This window comes from Symphalangus syndactylus, chromosome 1 (genome assembly GCF_028878055.3).
Source record: "Symphalangus syndactylus isolate Jambi chromosome 1, NHGRI_mSymSyn1-v2.1_pri, whole genome shotgun sequence".
Classification (NCBI taxonomy): domain Eukaryota; kingdom Metazoa; phylum Chordata; class Mammalia; order Primates; family Hylobatidae; genus Symphalangus; species Symphalangus syndactylus.
Window position 1 is genome coordinate 22,931,639 of NC_072423.2, and position 23,291 is coordinate 22,954,929.

The 23,291-nt window shown below is 36.9% G+C and overlaps 1 protein-coding gene across 1 annotated transcript; it reads left to right on the forward strand.

The window, feature by feature from the left end:
- The first annotated feature begins 647 nt into the window (after window positions 1-647).
- On the forward strand, window positions 648-6,624 carry LOC129489456 (serpin B3). Its single transcript, XM_055292060.2, has 8 exons — window positions 648-693; window positions 1,279-1,487; window positions 1,685-1,741; window positions 3,018-3,146; window positions 3,611-3,728; window positions 4,819-4,961; window positions 5,247-5,402; window positions 6,158-6,624. The coding sequence occupies exons 2-8, from the start codon at window positions 1,323-1,325 to the stop codon at window positions 6,560-6,562; spliced, it is 1,173 nt and encodes a 390-aa protein (XP_055148035.2). The 5' UTR covers window positions 648-693; window positions 1,279-1,322; the 3' UTR covers window positions 6,563-6,624.
- The last annotated feature ends 16,667 nt before the right edge of the window (window positions 6,625-23,291 follow it).

The following is a 23,291-nucleotide window of genomic DNA, read 5'->3' on the forward strand; positions in this document are numbered from 1 at the left end:
AAAACTTTCAGAACTGAAAAACAGGAAATGTAAGCTTTTTAGTTGTTTGTTGTTCAAAGTATGCCTTAGAGACAATGCAACATCCAAGAAAATAATGGCACTTTTTTTTGTTTTTGTTTGTTTGTTTTCTTGCTTTGTTTTTTTACATCTGGAGTAGTATAGAAAGGAAAGGAGTTGAAACTAATGGGAGGAAATTGGAATTGTAACCTTATTCTCATTGGTAATAGAAAGTCACCTACATTATTTCAAATAAGCCAGTGATTACTGATTCACATTTTCATTTTTTCCCTATAGATTAAAAAGGAGGTACAATGGTAGAACAGTAATCCTGTTCTTTGTCATAAATGTTCATACTCATCAAGGTGAGTGTTAGCCTGCTTGTGAAATCTCCTCTCCACTGAGGGAGAGGCAGCAAGAAAGTCACCTACATGTATTTCAAATGAGCCAGTGATTGCTGATTTGCATTTGCATTTTTTCCCTATAGATTAAAAAGGAGGTACAATGGTAGAATAGTAATCCTGTTCTTTGTCATAAATTTTCATACTCATCAAGTTGAGTGTTAGCCTGCTTGTGAAATCTCCTCTCCACAGAGGGAGAGGTAGCAAGAGGAGAGGTATAAATTCAGGATCTCACCCTTCATTCCACAGACACACATAGGCTCTCTGCCCACCTCTGCTTCCTCTAGGAACACAGGTAAGTGCTTCAAGCCACTCCGGCTTAAAAACATGAATTATTTTTGAGAATAATAATGATACTGTGTTCTATATCATGCATCTCCTGCATTCTGTCTGATTATATTTTACTTATTCCGCCAGGACAAAGTTAAAATAACTATTTCATCTGATTTGTCCTTTATCTAAATTGCTTAGTTCCGAGTAAACCAAGGCACCCTTAGGAACACAGAGGGTGAATGCCTTGCAGCCACAGAGCCTTGAAGGAAACGTCAGGGATTCCTCTTAAGAGCTAGTTGGATGTGATCCACAGAGGTCTCCTCTTAGCATACACTATAAAGCCTTCCTACCTAGCCCTAGTGTAGCCAGCAATGAAGGAAAGATAAAGATGGTCTATTATTTATTTACAATAGTCTTTAAAAGCAGTAATTTTGTAAGCCTTCTAATTAGGAGATTAATATACTTCATATATGCACATTGTAAAAAGCTTGAGACGTTAAAAAAAAAGAAACTTTAAATGTCAAAATCCCACAACCTAGATATGTTATTTTCTTTAAGAAAATTATACTACAAAATGACACTCCATTTATTAAAGTCATTCTGACAGGAATCTGATGCTTTTCCAGGAGTCCAGATCACATCACATTCACCATGAATTCACTCAGTGAAGCCAATACCAAGTTCATGTTCGACCTGTTCCAACAGTTTAGAAAATCAAAAGACAACAACGTCTTCTATTCCCCTATCAGCATCACATCAGCATTAGGGATGGTCCTCTTAGGGGCCAAAGACTACACCGCAAAACAAATTAACAAGGTAGGTATCAGCTTCATTACATTGTCCTGTTGAAGTTTTTCTCTGCGGTTCCGTCAGCTAGCACGCAGATGGTAATAGATGTGGTGGCCTGCTGGGTAGCACAGGGGGCTGAGCAGGAATTCCCATAACTGTGAGACCACTGACTTCAACAGATCTTTTGAGTAAAGTTTTCTTGTCCCGCTCCATGTCTTTTCCAGGTTCTTCACTTTGATCACGTCACAGAGAACACCACAGAAAAGGCTGCAACGTATCACGTGAGTCACAGAGCACTATGGTTCAGCTTTAGATGCCTGAGCAGGTCGTAGTTCAAACCCGGAACTTCACAGAAACTAAGAAAAGGCCATTTTTAGGGGAAAGCCTGGATGAAAAGATTGAGACATACAGAGTGGGTTGGCGTTTCACGGCACCTAATTATTATTGCACATTTGGCTTTAGTGAAAGACAGTCAGCACTGTACCTCAGAGCATAGGTCTGGATCAGGATAGGCTGGGTTCAAACTCCAGCTTTGCTCTTCACAAATGATGAACACGAGCAGGACACAACTGCTCGGATTCCCAGTGACCTCATCCCAGAAAACTAAGGGTAATAAAAATCTGACTCAATACATGCAAATACATGCAAACATTTACAGCAGTGCCTTGCCCACAAAAAGTCATAATAAATGTTATTATTATTATAAAGTAGCTATAATCATACTAATCACAATAATGTTGCAAAAATAATTTAATTTTAATTGAGTCATTAATAAGATTAAGAGGAATAAGCACAAGTCCAAGTATATTTTGGAAAATGATTGCTATGGAATATATTGGTTTAGAGCCTTACTAGTGCAAAATGCTTTGCTGGAAAGTAGAAGGTTCTAGATTTAAACAGGCTTAGGTTCAAAACTTGGCACTTCTAATTTATGTCTCTATAAACAGGGCTTTTTTTTTCCCGTTCTCTGAGCTTTCCTGTGTTCATCTGAATTGAACTAAAGACTTAGAGTTACCCATGTAAAGTCCTTAGCCATGTACCTGGCACACACTGTTCTTACGTGCAGAGAATGACCATCATGAGGAAAGAGCCATAGATCAGTCAATGTGTCTTACAAGATGATACCACCAACAGGTACAACAGGGCTTCCTGGCGTAACCTCTTTAAAATATCCAAACTTTAATATACTCATATTCTTGATGTCTGTTAGAAGTGTAATAAGGTCTTTGCCCTCAAGGAGCTGAGAGTTTAACTGGGAAGCTAAACTTAACCCTTTAAACCAACAAGGGGAAAACCCAATGGTAGACAGTGCTGCATCTTTAGTTCAGAAGAGAAAAGATTGGAGTACATTAGTGCAGGAAGAATTTTCTGGAAGAAGTCAAACATAAGGTGGATTTTGAAGGGTATTTGAGGTGAAATACACCAAGTATCAGGGAATAAGCACAAAGGTCATCATTGAGACTACCAGCCTTTAGGAACTGATCTAACAGACTTAGCATGGGTTTAGTATTTACATTGATACAGCAATTGAATGATCTCCTTTTTTGACATTTGAAGGTTAATAGGTCAGGAAATGTTCATTACCAGTTTCAAAAGCTTCTGACTGAATTAAACAAATCCACTGATGCATATGAGCTGAAGATCGCCAACAAGCTCTTCGGAGAAAAGACATATCAATTTTTACAGGTAAATTTCACCTTTCATCTGCAGCCTGCTGTCTGTGTCTCTGAGCAGCCAGATGGAAGAAGGCAAGGCACATGAGTCTGTCTGACCCAGGTGGAGGGCATTTACTCAGAGTGCATTAGCTCCATTTCCACAACTCTCCCACCGTCCCAGGCCCTGATAATACATCAGTGAAGTGTGGATTTAGGGATAATCTTGTAATAAAAGAGGAGGTTGGGTAGTAGAGTGAGTAATAAGATACCGTCAATAAACTGGCACTGACCTTCAGTGACCTGTTTTTTGTGCCAGCCCACACTCCCCTTTTGCATTGCCTACGTGGCACCTGTATAAAAATATGCATAGACAGGAGATACTGCATCTGTTCAGGGTCTGTATTCAGCTTACTATAATTATAAATAACTAAATTTGGTAATATATAGTTACATAAATTACTCTTAATTCCTACTTTCTTCCTTCGTATCTCAAAGGAATATTTAGAAGCCATCAAGAACTTTTATAAGACCAGTGTGGAATCTGTTGATTTTGCACATGCTCCAGAAGAAAGCCGAAAGAAGATTAACTCCTGGGTGGAAAGTCAAACGAATGGTAGGAGAACCACCCATTATAGAAACACCTTTGAGAAACCTATGCGAGTGAGCCCTGTGCCTGACACTGCATGGGGAACCAGGGGTAGGAATTGAGATGGCTTTGCAGGGAGGAAAGAAGAGGGCACTCCAGATGAAGAGTTTTTCCAAATGATTATGAGGAGAGCCTAGGGGGGCCAGGGAGGAAATCACAGGAAGCCAATTAGATGAAAACATAGCCGGAGGATTCTTTGCTCATGTTCTTTGATGACAATAGCTTTGTGGATCCCTTGTCTCCACTCAGGCCCATTTTGAGATCATGTCCTTTACTTTAAATCAGAACCAATTTTTTATGATGAATATTTAAAAGAAAACATTAGAAAGCATCTCCCTTCCCCTTTACTAATTGGGAAACAAGCAGCTCTCCGGTAAATCACCCTCTTGCCATCTGAACTAGAGCTGCCTGGACCACATCTCTAGCCACAAGTTCTGCAGGGATTATCACAGCTGTCTTCCCCATCAAGGGCAAAGAGCTTAACAAAGTCTCCATTCTATAGACATCTATCCTACCTCCCACCTCTCATCACAGGCCAAACTTACAGCAACTCAACATGAGAGTGAATAGGAAGACACCCCAGGAAGTAGTGGCTGAGAGCACAGGACATGTGTTTCATATTACAGAGTTCATGTCACTTGTCCTAAAAAGCAATCAGGGCCTACTTCCTCTGATTTGGGACCCCATAGTTTAAAAAAAAAAAAAGTAGGAAGAGGAGGGAGGGAGAAAGGAAAGACATATGTTGAAACAGTAGATTAAATCAGTTTATCAGTATTCCATACCAGATGACTGAAGTCAGTCATAGAGAACATGAATTCCTTCTCTGTCACAAGAAGTGATGTCTCCATCAAGGGTAACTTTATCCGACTGGAGCCTTAAAGAAAGCTGCACTTGGTGAATTTTGGTCAGTGAGTGTAATAATTCAAAGATCAAAGTCAGTGAGTCTAAAGTAAGGATTTAGATGAATAATTAATTATCAGTCATGAAAATTTGCAAAGCATCTTCCAGACAAACCATTTGTAACTTGCATAAAAGACTCTTATTCTTTCCCTTGCAGAAAAAATTAAAAACCTAATTCCTGATGGGGCTATTGGCAATGATACCACACTGGTTCTTGTGAACGCAATCTATTTCAAGGGGCAGTGGGAGAATAAATTTAAAAAAGAAAATACCAAAGAGGAAAAATTTTGGCCAAACAAGGTATTGTCTATATTTTATTTATATAATGTAATATGTTAATAAATTTAAACATTTCTGATGGAATGTACTACCACGACAAGTAAAAAATAAAATTGTTCATGTCTGTTATTCTGTCGTTTTAGTCTTATAACTTTATTAATTAGGAATACCTGAAGAAGCTATTGTCTCTAACCCATTAAATTCTTGGGTTATTTCTTAAAAGAAGGATTTGTTGATATCTCAATAATATTATCTTTTTGTCTTGTGTCTCACTTGGTATTTGTTGGACACATTGATTTATTGTAGAATACATACAAGCCCATACAGATGATGAGGCAATACACGTCCTTTCATTTTGCCTCGCTGGAGGATGTAGAGGCCAAGGTCCTCGAAATACCATACAAAGGCAAAGATCTAAGCATGATTGTGCTGCTGCCAAATGAAATCGATGGTCTGCAGAAGGTAAAAACTTGCATCTACAACTCTTCTACTGCCTGACTTTTTTCTAAAGATACCAAGTTTAAGCAAGGTAAAAGCTTGTGACCAAGTCTCCCCAAAACAATGAAAAATTCAAAGTGAGGAATAATTACTCACTTTCATATTACAAATATTTAAGCATAGGGCCTGACACAAATTGAAGGCTCAGTTAATGATTAATTTATTAGAGTTACATGCATAGGATATCAATTTGATGATATTATTATGCAGCAATTTAATCTTGACTGGGAGAAATATATAGCAATGTGAGGAAAGTTTACAAATACACCAAGTAAAAAAGGGAATAGAAATTTAGGGTATATAGAATAATTGCAATGTGTACTAAATAATGTATATAGAAAAATAAGATGAGCCTATTAATAATTGACACATGTAGTAGGCTTTTGGCACAAGAAATAGTGATATATAGTTCATTGTGTACAAAATAATGTTATCATATTTTACATATGTATTATACATTTGTATACATACATATGTACACATTACATATATATAAAAACATGATTCTGTTTTTAGACACATATATTTACATATACACATATAGTTCAGTGTATTGATATATTCAGGATTCATATTTTGCCTATTAAAATAATATCTAATAGTGAACCTTCTGTATTTCACATTTATTGCCAAAATAAAGATACTCCACATAGTCAATTCATTGTTAAGGTGTATTAGAGATCGATAGTCGTATCAGTTTCTTTTTTCCATTTGTATAGCTTGAAGAGAAACTCACTGCTGACAAACTGATGGAATGGACAAGTTTGCAGAATATGAGAAAGACACGTGTGGATTTACACTTACCTCGGTTCAAAGTGGAAGAGAGCTATGACCTCAAGGACACGTTGAGAACCATGGGAATGGTGGATATCTTCAATGGGGATGCAGACCTCTCAGGCATGACTGGGAGCCGCGGTCTCGTGGTATCTAAAGTCCTACACCAGGCCTTTGTGGAGGTCACTGAGGAGGGAGCAGAGGCTGCAGCTGCCACCGCTGTAGTAGTAGAATTAACATCAACACTTTCAACTAATGAAGAGTTCCATTGTAATCACCCTTTCCTATTCTTCATCAGGCAAAATAAGACCAACAGCATCCTCTTCTTTGGCAGATTCTCATCCCCTTAGATGCAATTAGTCTGTCACTCCATTTAGAAAATGTTCACCTAGAGGTGTTCTGGTAAACTGATTGCTGGCAACAACAGACTCACTTGACTCATATTTCTTTTCAATCTCATAGTCGTCATCAAGAATTTGATGATTGAAATAGCATGCATTTCTTTCTTTCTCTTTGTAAGAACACATATAAACCTACTTTTTCTTCCAGAAAAATTCTCCTTGAGGAAAAGTCCAAGATAAGATGAATATTTTAATACTCTACCATCTAAATTTGAAATATAATTGTTTGTGACCTGTTTTAAATGGACCATGCCAAATCATACTTTCTCTTCAAACTTAGCAACCTAGACACCCACATTTCTTTGAATTTAGGTGATACCTGAAATCCTTCTTATGTTTCTAAATTTTGTGATTCTATAAAATACATCATCAATAAAATACATCATCAATAAAATAATGACTTACTTAAATCATTTTTGCTTTACCTTTTTTCTCTCAGGAAAGGAGAATTGTCCACTTACACACAGGAAAGATAATTTAGAAATATATTAATCATATACAAAGGAAAATTCAAAACAAGAGTAGTTCATGATGAACCTGGAGTAGAAGGCAGATCTCAGAACATAAGGAGCCTTGTAAACCACATTAGAAATTTTCTATTTTATGCTAATAGGGATAATAAGCTCATTAGAGGCTTTGATTGTTTGATTGTCAAAGAGGGGCATAAAATTATCATATCTGCATCTTGAAAATACATCTCTGGCTACTCTAACATCAGTGGATGAGAGGAAAGAACACTGTGGTTACCACATATAAATTAGGAAACCATTAGAGTATTGGGAGTGGAAATGGAGAGAAAGAAACAGCCTGGGGAAATTATTTAGAAAGTAATAGTTGCAGAAAGACATCTAAGTTTCTGACCTAGCCAACTGCTTGCATGGAAGAAAATGTTGTTGTTCTTGTTGTTGTTGTTGTTGTTGTTGTTGTTGTTGTTTGAGACAGAGTCTCGCTCTGTCACCAGGCTGGAGTGCAATGGTGTGATCTCGGCTAATTTGCAACCTCCATCTCCCGGGTTCAAGCGATTCTCCTGCCTCAGCCTCCTGAGTAGCTGGGACTCCAGGTGCATGCCACCACGCCCAGCTAATTTCTGTATTTTTAGTAGAGACAGGGTTTCGCCATGTTGGCCAGGATGATCTTAATCTGTTGACCTCGTGATCTGTCCTTCTCAGCCTCCCAAACTGCTAGGATTACAGGCGTGAGCCACCGCACCTGGCCAATGTTGTTGTTTTTGACAGAAAAAAAAAGATCATGGATTTAAATTTGTACTTGTTGAATTTGAGGTACTTTTAAGATTCAAATGGGTTTGCCTGGCAGGCACTTGAAGATATTAGTCTAAATCTCAAAAACAGAATACGATCTGAAGCTCTAAATTTGTGATATTCAATATAAATACTTTAGAGTTACTGGGATAAGTATAGTAACTGTAGCTAAAAGCAAAGATAAGATCCTAGGGAGAAAGGATACAGTTAGAAAAAAGAAGAATCTAGAATTGACCTTGAAGTATATCAACATGTGTAAAGATCAGGAATTGATCATTTTTATTTTCCAGAAAGTAGCTTTTCTTAGGGTTCCATATTTACTCCCACAGATTCTTCCCAGTCAGTACTGAATCCCTCCTGCTTTCAGAAAACATAAGTTTTAGAGAATTTGAACAAGGTTGAAGTTTTCTTCAGCAAGATTCAGCAGTCCAAGATTAAGGCGAGGAAACAAATGTTTCACCACATAACTATGAGACTTGGTCAAGTTGTCGAGGGAATTGACAGACTAGCCAGAGAGTGTATGACATGAACAATCTGTTCAGTGAATGGAGCTGAGGAAAGAAAGCAAAGAAGGCTGTGGTAGTCTTGAAGAACAGATGTGCATTACAATACTTACTGAGGTCAAATAAGGATGGTATTGAGCTTATGAGAAATAAGAAGAGGTCAGAAGTTTGGGCCAGGACCTGTGATTTTGAAGTGTACTTTAAAATGATAAATTGTAAGAAATTACAAAGCTCCAATTCTGTCCAATAGGTGAGGATTAATTTCTAATGATTCAACGAACCTGAAAATGGTAGAGTGGATAGTTTTGAAGAACAGATTGTTAGAATCACTTTAGACCATATCTTTCAACTATTATTACTTTTTCCAGGTTTAAAGAAGGGACTTTATAATAATGAAAATGTTAAGACAAAGGCTCAGATGCATTAGAGTCTTATGAGTAGAGGGCATAGTTGATGTTTTGTTAGAAGAATTGAAATATTTACGTATATTCTAGGCCCACCAGAAAACCAGTTACACCTGCATTGTAGCCATCTGCAAGAGACACTGAAGGGAAAGCCAAATTTTTTGTTTTGATTTTTTAAATAATGAATTAAAATCTATTGAATAAAACAGAATATGAGTCCCTGCTAATATAAAATAAATGACTAAACTAAAAGTTTCATAAGAAATGCAAAATTTAAGTGTTTTCAAAACTCCTCCCCATGGAATACCACTTTGTACCAATTATGATGGCCAAAATTAAAACTTAAAATACTGAGCCACTGCAAGTTTTGAAAAACATTTGAAGCAACTGGAACTCTCACACACTGCTGATGGAAATACAAAAGGTGCAACCTACGTTGGAAAACAGTCTTAAATCATTGATCTACACACTTAAATTTTATTTTAATTAATTATGCCTCCATAAAGTTGACTCAAAAAATGAAAAAGAGAATTGTCCAAAACACATATCTTTAGGTGAAAAAATCTTCTTCATTAAATGTTGTTTTTAAATGTATTTTTAATTAATAAAAACTGTATACATTTATGTTGTAAAACATGTTGTTTTGAAATATGTATACATAGTGGAATGAGTCAGTAGAGCTAATTTATATATACATTACCTCACATAATTTTTTGGGTAAGAACACTGCAAGTCTATTCTCTTAGCAATTTTCAGCAATAAAATGCATTAACTATAGTCACCATGTTGTAAAATAGACCTTCTGAACTTATTTCTCCTGTTTAACTGAAATTTGTATCCTTCGACTGACGTCTCCTCAATTCCCTCTCACACCCCAGCTCATGGTAACCACAATTTTACTCTTTAATTATATGAGTTCAACTTTTCTAGATTCCACATATAAGAGAGATCATGCAATATTTGTCTTTCTCTGCAGGGCTTATTTCACTCAACATAATGTTCTCCAGGTTTACCATGTTTTCATAAATGACAGGGTTTCCTTCCTTTTAAAGGCTGAATAGTAAGTATTCTACTGTGCATGTATATAACACATTTTCCTCATCCAGTCATTCATTATTACATAGATGGGTTGATTCCATATTTTGATTATTGTGAATAATGCTGCAATGAACATGGGAATAAAGATATCTTTCCAACATAATTGCTTTTATTTCCTTTGGAAACATACTCAAAACTGGAATTACTAAATCATATGGTGGTACTATATTTAATTTTCTAAAGAATCTTTATGATGTTTTCCATAATGTCTGTACTAATTTATAATCCAGCCAACAGAGTAAAACAAGTCTTTTTCTGCAATGTTCTTGTCAACAGTTGTTATCATTTGTGTTTCTGACAAAAAGCCATTCTAACAGGAGTGAGGTGATATCTCATTGTGGTTTTGTTGTCATTTCTCAAATGATTATTTATATTGCATGTTTTCTATTGACAAGTGTCTATTCAGATCATTGGCCTATTTTTAATCGGGGTATTTGTTTTATTGTTATGCAGCTGTTTCAGTTCCTTATATATTTTGGATATTAATCCATTTTGAGATGTGTGCCTCACAGATATTTTCTCCCATTTGTGAAGAAGCTTTTTAAATCGATATGGTCTCATTTGACTAATTTTGCTTTTGTTGCCTTTAATTTCATAACCAAAAAATTATTGCCCAAACCAATATCATGAAACTTTTCCCCTATGTTTTCTACTAGTTGTTTTACAGTTTTAAGTCTTATCTGTAATCTATTTGGAATTGATTTTTTATATGGTGTAAGATATGGTTCTAATTTCATTCTTCTGCATGTGTATGTGGTTTCTTAAAACCATTTATTAAAGAGACCGTCCTTTTCCCATTAAATGTTCTTGGCCCTTTGTTGAAAACTATTTGGCCATAAATATCTGGGTCTGTTTCTGGACTGTACTCTCTTCTACTTGTTTATGTGCCTGTTTTTATGCCAGTACCATGCCATTTTGATTAATATTGATTCTTAAGATATTTTGAAATTAAGTAGTGTGATGCCTCCTGCTTTGTTCTCTTTGTTCAAAATTGCTTGACTATTCTAGGTTTTTTGTGGTTCTATACGTATTTTAGGATTTTTTTAAGAAATCTTGATAGGGATTGAATTGAAACCATAGATAAATTTGGGAAGTATGAATATTTAAACAATATTAATTCTTCCAATCCATGAAAATGGTACATCCTTCCAATGCTTTCTGTCTACTTCAATTTTTATCAATGTCTTATAATTTTCAGCATACAGGCCTTTCACATCCTTGGTTAAATTCATTCCTAAGCATATTTTGAACTATTGCAAATGAAATTGTTTCCTCGATTTCTTTTTCAGGTGGTTGCTTGTAAGTACATAGAAGCACTACTGATATTTTGTATGTTGATTTTGTATTCTGCAACTATACTGAAGTCATTAGTTCTAACAGATTTTTTGTGGAATCCTTAGGGTTTTCTATATAAAAGATCATGTCACTTGCAAACGGAGACTATTTAAGTTGTTTCTTTCTGATTTTGAAGGCTTTTACATTTTTCTGTTGCATAATTGCTCTGACTAAGAATTCTAGTACCAAACTGAATAAAAAAGTGGGCATTTTTGTCTTATTCTTAAAGGAAAAGTTTTAAATTTTCATAATTGAATATGATTTTAGCTGTGGGTTGGTCATAGATGGCTTTTATTATGTTAAGATACAGTCCTTCTGTACCTAATTTATTGAGAAATTTTATCATGAAAGCAGGTTGAATTTATTCAAACGCTTTTTCTGCATCTCTCAAGATAATCATATCATTGTCCTTTATTCTGATAATAAAATGCATCATATTTACGGATTTTCATGTATTAAACCATCCTTGCATCCCTGTGATAAATCCTATTTCATTATGTCAATTGATCAACTACATGTGCTATTGAATTCAGTCTGCTAGTAATTTTTGAGGATTTTTGCATCTATGCTCATCAAGCATATTCATCTATAATTTTTTTTTCTTATAGTGGTCTTGTGTGGCTTTAGTGTTTCCATATCCTGGCCTCCTGAAATGAGTTTGAAAGTATTTCCTCCACTTCAGTTTCTTTGGAAGTATGAGAAGAGTTGGTATTAGTCCTTCCTTATATATTTGTTTGTTTGTTTGTTTGTTTGTTTTATTATTATACTTTAGGTTTTAGGGTACATGTGCACAATGTGCAGGTTTGTTACATACATATGTATCCATGTGCCATGTTGGTTTGCTGCACCCATTAACTCGTCATTTAGCATTAGGTATATCTCCTAATGCTGTCCCTCCCCCCTCCCCCCACCCCACAACAGTCCCCGGAGTATGATGTTCCCCTTCCTGTGTCCATGTGTTCTCATTGTTCAATTCCCACTTATGAATGAGAACATGTGGTGTTTGGTTTTTTGTCCTTGTGATAGTTTACTGAGAATGATGGTTTCCAGTTTCATCCATGTCCCTACAAAGGACATGAACTCATCATTTTTTATGGCTGCATAGTATTCCATGGTGTATATGTGCCACATTTTCTCAATCCAGTCTACTGTTGTTGGACATTTGGGTTGGTTCCAAGTCTTTGCTATTGTGAATAGTGCCGCAATAAACATACGTGTGCATGTGTCTTTACAGCAGCATGATTTATAGTCCTTTGGGTATATTCCCAGATGGGATGGCTGGGTCAAATGGTATTTCTAGTTTTAGATCCCTGAGGAACCGCCACTCTGACTTCCACAATGGTTGAACTAGTTTACAGTCCCACCAACAGTGTAAAAGTGTTCCTATTTCTCCACATCCTCTCCAGCACCTGTTGTTTCCTGACTTTTTAATGATGGCCATTCTAACTGGTGTGACATGGTATCTTCATTGTGGTTTTGATTTGCATTTCTCTGATGGCCAGTGATGATGAGCATTTTTTCATGTGTTTTTTGGCTGCATAAATGTCTTCTTTTGAGAAGTGTCTGTTCATGTCCTTCGCCCACTTTTTGATGGAGTTGTTTGTTTTTTTCTTGTAAATTTGTTTGAGTTCATTGTAGATTCTGGATATTAGCCCTTTGTCAGATGAGTAGGTTGCGAAAATTTTCTCCCATTTTGTAGGTTGCCTGTTCACTCTGATGGTAGTTTCTTTTGCTGTGCAGAAGCTCTTTAGTTTAATTAGATCCCATTTGTCAATTTTGGCTTTTGTTGCCATTGCTTTTGGTGTTTTAGACATGAAGTCCTTGCCCATGCCTATGTCCTGAATGGTATTGCCTAGGTTTTCTTCTAGGGTTTTTATGGTTTTAGGTCTAACATGTAAGTCTTTAATCCATCTTGAATGAATTTTTGTATAAGGTGTAAGGAAGGGATCCAGTTTCAGCTTTCTACATATGGCTAGCCAGTTTTCCTAGCACCATTTATTAAATAGGGAATCCTTTCCCCATTTCTTGTTTTTGTCAGGTTTGTCAGAGATCAGATATAGAAGTGTGGTGTTATTTCTGAGGCCTCTGTTCCGACTGTCCTGCACCCACTGTTTGGCACTCCCTAGTGAGATGAACCCAGTAACTCAGTTGGAAATGCAGAAATCACCCGTCTTCTGCGTCGCTCACACTGGGAGCTGTAGATCACAGCTGTTCCTATTCAGCCATCTTGGCTCCACCCCGAACATTAGTATTACTATTATTTTTATCAGTACCGAAGAATGAATTGGTCAAAAATAAAAAAATAAAAAAAAGAGAAAGAGGAGATTTGTTTATATGGTGTGATACCATTTTTGTTAAAAAGGCAAAAAAAACTGTGCACATGTATTTGTGTGTACACATATAACATATCTCTGAAGGAATATATAAGGAACAATACCATGTGGTCCAGGGCAGAGTAACTGAGTGGCTTGGTGACGCTGGTGGCAGAGAGAGTGTGCACTGCGTAAACCCTTTTCACCTTTTATATTTTGAATCATGCAAATGTATCACCTCTTTAAAAATATCAATAAAATCTAAATTTTAAAAGAGTTCACTGGCTCTAAGTCTGATTTATTTTACCTATCCATCTAGGCATGGCTCTTTGCATTAATAAGCTGTCAACTCTCAAAGAACAGAGTCTGACATAAACACTGCTATTGGAATAAGTTGACTCACACTAAACAAAGCAGAGTACCCTCTAATTATAGTGCATTACTACTGTCTACAAAGATTCGCTATTCTCTATACACTGTAATTCTAGTAAGTGGTTTTGGCAACTACTATTTCCAAACATCTGGTAATACTAGTTTAAGATAATAAATCGTGATAAAGAAAACAATGCAATGAGTTCAAAGAAAAAGAGAATTGAAAGTATATTACTGACCACATTGTTTTACATACATTTATGAGTGAGATATGGTAGTTGTGATAACCAGATTGTGGTTAATAGACCTAATGTGAAATGAAAACCCCAATTTAACTTAACCTTTGTAAAGACAAATACAAATTAAAATTAAGAGTCTTAATTCTCCCTATTAAAGATAAGGGAAGAGATTCTCCTCTCCTCATTTTTATCAGAGTATTTACTTTAGAAAGTTTATAATTCTAAATATTTCCTCCTCCTTTAAAGTGTATATTAATTCATTTGAAGACTAAATATGTCTTTGTCAACTTTATGAGCAAGAAATATCTTTCTCAAGGACCTGGGAACCATCTCTTTGAAATGTAAACATCAGGAGAGATAGCTGCCCTCTCTCCCAGCTTCTGGAGGAGGGTAGAGCTTAACATCAGAGGGCACCTGGCTCCAAGCTGCAAAACTACCTCCATTTCTCAAGATAGGAGAAGTTTGTTTTTCCTATGTATAAAACCAATTAACCAACACAGATGGTTACCCCAATTACCAGGTGAACCTGGGATGAATTATGTGTGATAAATGGGCCTGTCAAGTCCTCTTACTTGAGTAGTTATTGTTTATTTTGAGAACATCTATGGAATGGATTGGATCTGCTTGTCTACATAAAAGGGTGAGATTTTTTTCCTGACTTGGCCATCTCTTAGCAGATTGCCTGTGATAACATTCTGGTTCAATGCTTATTGAATAAGGAAAGCGCTTTCTTTCTCTACTGCCATTGTCGAGAGGGTTTCTGGGTTGGAAGAAGATTTTAGTTTTAATTATATTTTTCCAACACATTCCACAATTATGAAGAGGGTGTTTTGTTCCAGCAGAACCCTGTCATGAGATGCTTAAGGAAAATATGCTTGGTAATTGTGACATTGAAGAGAGGAGGCTTTGTTTTCTTACCAGCATTTGATGCATTGTGGAATGGAGAGACCCTTAGATAAAATTTTATTAAGAGGCTTGGACCTCAGTACTCTGAGGGAATCCAGGTGCAGGAGTGCACTGGGACTTCATCAAGACTGAACAGGCTCACAGGGAACTTGGAGCTTTTTGTACCTTCCCCTCCAAGTTGTCATTCTTAGAGTGACTTATTACATATCTAGGATTCATATATACATATATACACATATATATGCATATATATATATACACACACACATACATACACACACACACAAGTTCTGAGATTATATATATATATCAGATATATGTATCTCAGAACTTGATATGTGTAGATAGATACATAGATAGATATACCCTAGATATGTGTGTATATATATAAAATATACTTGATATGTGTGTATATATGTGCACACATCATATAGATATATATGAGCACGCTCTTCATAATTGTGGAATGTGTTGGAAAAATATGATTAAAACTAAAATCTTCTTCCAACCCAGAAACCCTCTCCACAATGGTGGTAGACAAAGAAAGCACTTTTGTCATTCTAAATGTATATTATATTCTCCATAGATATACTCAGTGAATTGACCCAGGATTAGATTTCTTCAGACCTATGTGGGTAATACTCTCAGGGGAAAACTCTGTGTGGTTGGGGTGGGGAGACAACCCCACTGGGAGTCATGATACCAGGCTTCAGTTTCCAAGTTCTGGTATCACCTAGCTGTGTGCCCTGTCAAAGGATGAATTTATTTTATTTTATTGAATTTTATTTTATATTTATTATATTATATTATATTATATTATATTATATTGTATTATATTTGGAGAGAGAGAGAGATCAGAACTTTGGGGCAGCTAGAGCTCAGCTCTCTGGCAATAGCTCTGAAACTTCCAGCTCCTAAAAGTATTGGGAACATGAAAAGACTCAATGGCAGAGTCTTCAAGAAAGCAAATAAGCATCTGGTATGAAATACATTGTCTTAGGAAGAGTCACTGCCACCTTACACAGTTTAACAAATACTCAAATGATATTTTGGAAATATAAACCATTTATAGCCGGTTTTTAAAAACTGATTTTAATATTATAATTTGTTGTGTTTAGTTTTTTACTTTTAATGATCACTGAAGTAGCAAATGCATCTCAAAATTAGAATATCATATTTATAAAATAGATTTTGTTTATTCACAAGTCCCACAATACCAACATGAGTTTCTCTATTTGCATGTTTTTGATGTATGGACCAGATATTTGTGGGTAGGAAAAGAATAGTTCTTCCTACGAAATCAAAGCTCATCCCTTTCCCTGGTTCTAACTTCCCACTTTCTCCTATTGTTATTCAGCTCTGTTACTGTCATGACAAGCAGGCTTCCCCGATTTGGTTTAAAGCAGATTATGGTCCCTAATTAATCTCCGGGGGACTACTGACCTCAAGGCAAAGTCAGAAAATATCAATCTCTGAAATGAAAACTCTCCAAAGTTCCGTAAAATTAATGTGATGTTGTGAACCTTGTTCACTAAAATAATCTTCTCCAGAGAGAGGGTTTACAGATGAGTTGTTGGTCAGGCTTGGGATTCATGAATGAGCCCAGGCTATCTCTCTAATACTATACCAGAAGCAGGTTACCACAAAACACATCTGATCTAGGATACATTTTCATAATGATATCTCTTTTATGAGACAAGCTCCTACAAAGAAGCTTATGATGACAAGTGAAAAATAATTTTAAAAAAATTATATATATATATATAAAATGGAATTTATGGTGGTTATGCTAATCAAATATTAAAAATTTGCATACGAGATAGTATTGCTATAGTTGTAAAGTTTTCCTTTTGTATTGCTAATTACTTTGGGCTTCTGTTTCTCATGGTTTAAATGAAGGAATTGAATAGATGTGTTCTAACGTTCCTTCCAGCATTCTATTTGTCAATTCCTTCCTTTAAGAAACCTTTTAGCAGGGTATATATTTCTTCATCGGATAAGTAAATGAGAGCACCACAAAAAACTAAACTTTTAATACTTAAAAAAAAATGATGGTACATTTGAGACAGGAAGACAACAGCTGTATGAGTGAGCTTGGAGGCAGATTCTGCAGCTCCAGGTGAGCCTAGAGATGACAGCAGACCTGGGGACAGCTTGACTACAAACTCCTGAGAGACCTGGAGCCGTAGGCACCCACCTAAGCTCTGGGAGATTCTTGACCCCCAGGAAATGTGAGATCAGAAATGTTTATCATTTTTAGCTGCTATATTTTGGGGTATTTTAAATGCACCAATAGATAACTAATACAAAAACTAAATTTTCAAATTTTAATTAATTTAAATGAATGTAGCCACATATGGCTGGTGGCTACCCTATTGAACAGCACAGGTTTAAAAATCATGCTTGCTTTCTGTTACATCTTTCTATTCAGAAATTCAGAGTCTCAAAAAAGGTAAAATGATATAAGTGGGTCCACCATATCTATGCTGAGGGGTCAGGTCACCTCTATACTTCTAGTGAAAAAGTTGTTGGAATTCCCCCAAGACTTTTTTGTTTTTTTGAGACACAGTCTCACTCTGTCGCCCAGGCTGGAGTTTAGTGGCGTGATCTCAGCTCACTGAAACCTCTGCTGCTTGGGTTCAAGCGATTCTCCTACCTCAGCCTCCCAAGTAGCTGGGATTACAGGCACTTGCCACTACACCCCGCTAATTTTTTTGTTTGTTTGTTTTGTTTTGTTTTTGTTTTTGTTTTTTGTATTTTTAGTAGAGACAGGGTTTCACCATCTTGGCCAGACTGGTCTTGAACTCCTGACTTTCTGATCCACCCAGGTCAGCCTCCCAAAGTGCTGGGATTACAGGTGTGAGCCACCATGCCTGGCCTCCCCCAAGACTTCTTTAGGCAGTAGGAAAATGGTACAAAATAGAAACTTCAAAAGAATGAAGAATGACCAAATGGTAATATGTGGATAAATATAAAAGATATTTTGCTCAATTTTAAAATATAAGTGACTAATTGAAGCAAAAGGAATAGAAAGGTACTACAGGGGCTATAAAAAATGTAGAAATAAAATCAATGACTACCATAGCACAAAGGATGAGAGGGTGAAATGGAAGTGCACTGCGGTAAGGTTTTCACATTAAAAATTAAGTTGAATAATATTGTTTGAAGGTAACCCTTAATAAGTTAAATATGAATATTGTAACCTGTAAAGCAGCCATGAGTAGGCCAAGAGTGGAGATGAAATAGAATACTAAAATAGTCAGAAAGAAGTCAGGAAAAGAAGAAGAGGGGAGCAATGAACAGATGAGACAAGCAAAAAATAAATGGCAATATGGTAAATTCAAGCCCAAGCTCAATGATAATTACCGTAAATATTGTTGGACACTCTATTTGAAAGACAGAAACTGTCAGACTGCATTACAAAGCAAGATCCAATGGAATGGAGTCAGGCTCCCCTTTTGATGGTTGACTGCTGACAGCATCAAACCCCACCTTCTCTCTCTCCCTCTGATCCGCATGTGCTTGGGAAGAAAGCCCTGAGGCTCCTCCCTTGGTACCTGCGGGAAGTTCAAACCAAGCAAGCCCTGACCATTACAGAAACCCTCACCCCAGGCCCAGCCCCAGCCCCTAACCACAATAAAAGCCAAAGCCAGGTGACCCTCCTGACTCTCTCAAGCCTGCTTGGGAATCTTCTCTGCTCTCCCCAGAAAGCCTCATTACATGAGTAATAAATCTCTTCATACCCTTCTGGTGCATGTGTAGCGTCAAGAGCCACAACACTCAACCAATTTTAGGTGGATGGGGGGCATCTATCGTATCTTCACGATGTGACCATAGCATCCAAATATATAATGTCTATGTGAAAATTCACTTTAAATGTAATGGCACCTTTAAGATAAAATTAAACATGCAAAAAGAAAACACCATGCCAACACTAACATATGAAATCTTGAGTAGTTACATTCATATCAGACAAATTAAATTTCAGGACAAGGACTATTATCAGGGATAGTGTGGTATCGAGATAATGATAGACATGGATTAGTAGAAAAACGAATAATTCAGATATAGCCTGTATATTTACATGTCGCAAAGTGTCCAAGGTAATTAATTCATTAGAATAAGGAGTCTTTTCAACAAATGACCGTAAAACAATTGAATATCTGTATAGAAAACAGTTAATACCAACACTTACTCACAAAAATTAACTCAAAATAACTCATAGGCCTGAATATGAAAGTTAAAACTATAAAACCTCTAGAAAAAAAGGATAAAAGTCTTAGCAAAATTAAAATTGGCAAATATTTCTTAAGACAGAGAAAAGCAGAAAACATAAAATAGGCCGGGCGCGGTGGCTCAAGCCTGTAATCCCAGCACTTTGGGAGGCCGAGGCGGGCGGATCACGAGGTCAGGAGATCGAGACCATCCTGGCTAACATGGTGAAACCCCGTCTCTACTAAAAATACAAAAAAAAAAATTAGCCGGGCGTGGTGGCGGGCGCCTGTAGTCCCAGCTACTCGGGAGGCTGAGGCAGGAGAATGGCGTGAACCCGGGAGGTGGAGCTTGCAGTGAGCCGAGATTGCGCCACTGCACTCCAGCCTGGGTGACAGAGCCAGACTCCGTCTCAAAAAAAAAAAAAAAAAAAAAAAAAAGAAAACATAAAATAAAAAGTTAAAGAATTAAACTTCATGGAAATTTAAAACCGCTCTTCAAAAAGATTATCAAGATGCAATCTGGCCGGGTGCGGTGGCTCAAGCCTGTAATGCCAGCACTTTGGGAGGCCGAGGCGGGCGGATCGCGAGGTCAGGAGATTGAGACCATCCTGGCTAACACGGTGAAACCCCGTCTCTACTAAAAATACAAAAAATTAGCCGGGCGTGTTGGCGGGCGCCTGTAGTCCCAGCTACTCGGGAGGCTGAGGCAGGAGAATGGCGTGAACCCGGGAGGCGGAGCTTGCAGTGAGCCGAGATCGCGCCACTGCACTCCAGCCTGGGGGACAGAGAAAGACTCCATCTCAAAAAAAAAAAAAAAAAAAAAAAAAAGATGCGATCTATGTATCTCACACAGGCCTTGTATTTAGAATACATTAAAAAAAAGTTACAAGTCAATAGGAAAATCAGCAAAGTAATTTTAAAATGGGCAAAGATTTGAACAGATATTTCACAAAATAAGACATGCATATGGCCAATAAGCATAAGAAAAGATTCTCCACATAATTAGTCATAAAAGAAATGCAAAAATTAAAACCACGATGAGATGCTATTTAAATTATAGCAAGTAGAACGGCTATAACAAAGAAGGCTGACCATACTAAATATTAGAGAGGATACAGAGCTGCTGGACTGCTTGTGCATTGCTAATAGTAATATAGAATGATAGAACCTCTTTGGAGAACACTTTGGCAGTTTCTTATAAATCGAAGCTTACACTTATCATATGACCCAGCAATTTCACTGTATCTACCCAAAAGAAATGAAAACATGTGCCCACACAAAACTTATGCCCACAAATTTTCATAGTAGTTATTCATGATAGCCAAACACTGGCAACAACATAAATGCCCATCGATGAATAAACAAAATATGCTTTTCCATATAATGGCATACTGCTTGTCAATAGAAAGTAACAATCTACTGACATCCACAAAACATTGATGAATGTCAAAAACATATCACTGAGCAAAAGATGTCAAACACAAAGAGCTACATACTATATCATTCCCTTTGTATAAAACCTGAAAACTGGCTAGGTATGATGGCGTGTGACTCTAATCCTAGCACTTCAGGAGGCTGAGGCAGGAGGTTTGCTTGAGCCTAAGAGTTTGAGGTTACAGTGAGCTATGATCACACCACTGAGCTTCAAGCTGGGTGACAGAATAACTGCTATCTCTATTAAAAAACAAAAAACACACAAACCTGGAAATGGCAAATCTGCTCTGTAGCGATGAAAAGCAGACTAGAGGTTGCTGGGCCGAGGCTGCATGGGAGGTTCCCTGGGAAGCAGAAGAAGTGAACTTGGAGGATGGTGTTCTGTATCTTAGTCACTGTGGTGTTTTCATTCCTGTATTCATTTGTCAAAACTCATCAAATCCTAGCCTTTAATGGGTACATTTTATTTTACATAAATTATATCTTAACAAAGTTGATTATTAATTTTTTTACATACTCCTGAACTTTTCCTTACAGAAAAATACCAAATAATGCAGGTATTCTCCCTTTCAGGAAGTGGAGCTTAAACCCTCCCCTAAGAAGGTGGGCTGGACTTCATGACTTGCTTTCAAATAATATATAGTATGGAAAGGAAAAAATAGAAACTTTATATTGGAAAAACCTGGCAAACTCTACCTTAACCAAGTGATCAAGGTTAACACCCCAGTGATGTCATGTAGATACCGGGGAACCCTTCATATGATAAAATGAAAAGACATTTCACCTCTGTGATATCCTTTCCAAAAGCCCACGACACTTCTCTAATCATGAGAAAATAAATCAGACTAGCGCAAAATACAAAATACCTGCCCAGTACCCCTCAAAACTGCCAAGGTCATGAAAAACAAGGAAAGCATGAGAAATTGTCATTGATCCCGGGATCAGAAGAAACTAAGACATGACAACTAAATACATAGTTATACCCTGTACTGTATCTTACAACAGAAAAAGAATATTGATTTTTTAAAATGGTAAAATTTAAATAAAGTCTGGAGTTTAGCTAATAGTGATTTTACTAGTTTTTTATTACTGCATAACAAATTACAACAAATGTGTTAGCTCACACCTGCATAGCTGTGTGCATTTATTAGCTCATCAGACGTCTGGGCACAGCATGATGGAGTTCTCTGTTCTGTGTCTTACGAAGCTGAAATTAGGGTATCAACCAGGCTGTGCTCCTTTCTGGAGGCTCTGAAGAAGAACACGTTGCCAAGCTCATCTGAGTTGCTCCCCATATTCATTTTTTTGCTATTGCAGGCATGAGCTCCCCATTTCCTGGTTGACTCTCAGCACGGCCTCTCTTAGCAGCTAGAGGCTGCTCTGAGTCTTGCCAGTGGCACCCTCATCTTCAAAGTTAGCATGAGAATGTCACTCTTGTCAAAACCCTCTCAGGCTTTGCATCTCCCTGGCTTCCCTGACTCTCACCTCTTGACCAAAATTTAAAGGGCTCATAGGATTGGGTCAGGTCCACTCTAATAATTTCTCTGTCTTAAGGTCAACTGATTGGGACCTTAATTACTTCTCCAAAATACCTTCACAGCAACAGCCACAGGATCATTTGATGGAATAACTAGTAGAAGGTGTGCATAGATCAAGGGCCTCGACTCTTAAGGGCCGTCTTAGAATTCTGCTTGCCACAGTGATGTGCCAATGTTGGTTTATTCTTGATAAATGCACTACAATAATTAGCAGAAACTGAAAATGAGTGACTGGCATATGAAAACTCACTCTACTATCTTTGCAACTTTTCTGCAAATCTAAAATGACTCCAAATAAAAATTTATGTAAAGAACATTCTCTTTTAAAAACCTAGTTAAATACCTCATCTCTTTCCTACTGGGACACAAACTGATAGAATTACTGCATTCAGTTACTATAAACAATTATAGAGGAAGGAGGAGGATGACGATGAAAAGGAGAAGGAAAAAGAAGCAGCAGCTAACATTTACTGAGAATTTTTTAAGTGCCAGGCATTTTCTTAAGCACTTCGTATAGACAATCTTATTTAACCTCAAAAACAACCCTACAAGGCATTACTTTATTGGGTGATCTACCTATTTTACAGATGAAGAAATTATGATAGAGACAGTTATATGGCTTGCTCAAAGCGACATTATTAAGTGGTGGTGGAGCTAGAAATCAAATTCAGGTAATCTGATTCCAGAGTCCTCGTTTGGAAGCATTTCCCCATTGGATCTCTCATGCATATTCCACATGTTCCACAACACCAGCCACTCTGTCTTTCCTCAGAAGCTGATCACTTCCCAAGAATGTAACATGGGCAGTAGTTTATATTTGACCCAAATACTTCTGTAAATGTGATTATCACCATAGAAGCCAACACAACATTGCCCTAAACTGTCTTGCAAAAAAGAATGCTCAGAGCTCATTCTGGTGAGTTTCTGTTTGTTAATAAATACATTCTTATCCATAGAATTTGATCAACTACAATAATGTGCCTACTGAAATATTACCAACCTACCTTGAAGCAGATGTGAATTATGCAATTCATAAACCATCTCTCAAATGTAAACAAGAAGCA

What these genes read in the sequence shown, in the direction of transcription:
- LOC129489456 (XM_055292060.2), top strand. Translation starts at nt 1,323, where the DNA reads ATGAATTCACTCAGTGAAGCCAATACCAAGTTCATGTTCGACCTGTTC. An exon ending in CCGCAAAACAAATTAACAAG is followed by an intron (nt 1,488 to 1,684) that starts GTAGGTATCAGC and finishes TGTCTTTTCCAG; the next exon opens with GTTCTTCACTTTGATCACGT. An exon ending in GGTGGAAAGTCAAACGAATG is followed by an intron (nt 3,729 to 4,818) that starts GTAGGAGAACCA and finishes TTTCCCTTGCAG; the next exon opens with AAAAAATTAAAAACCTAATT.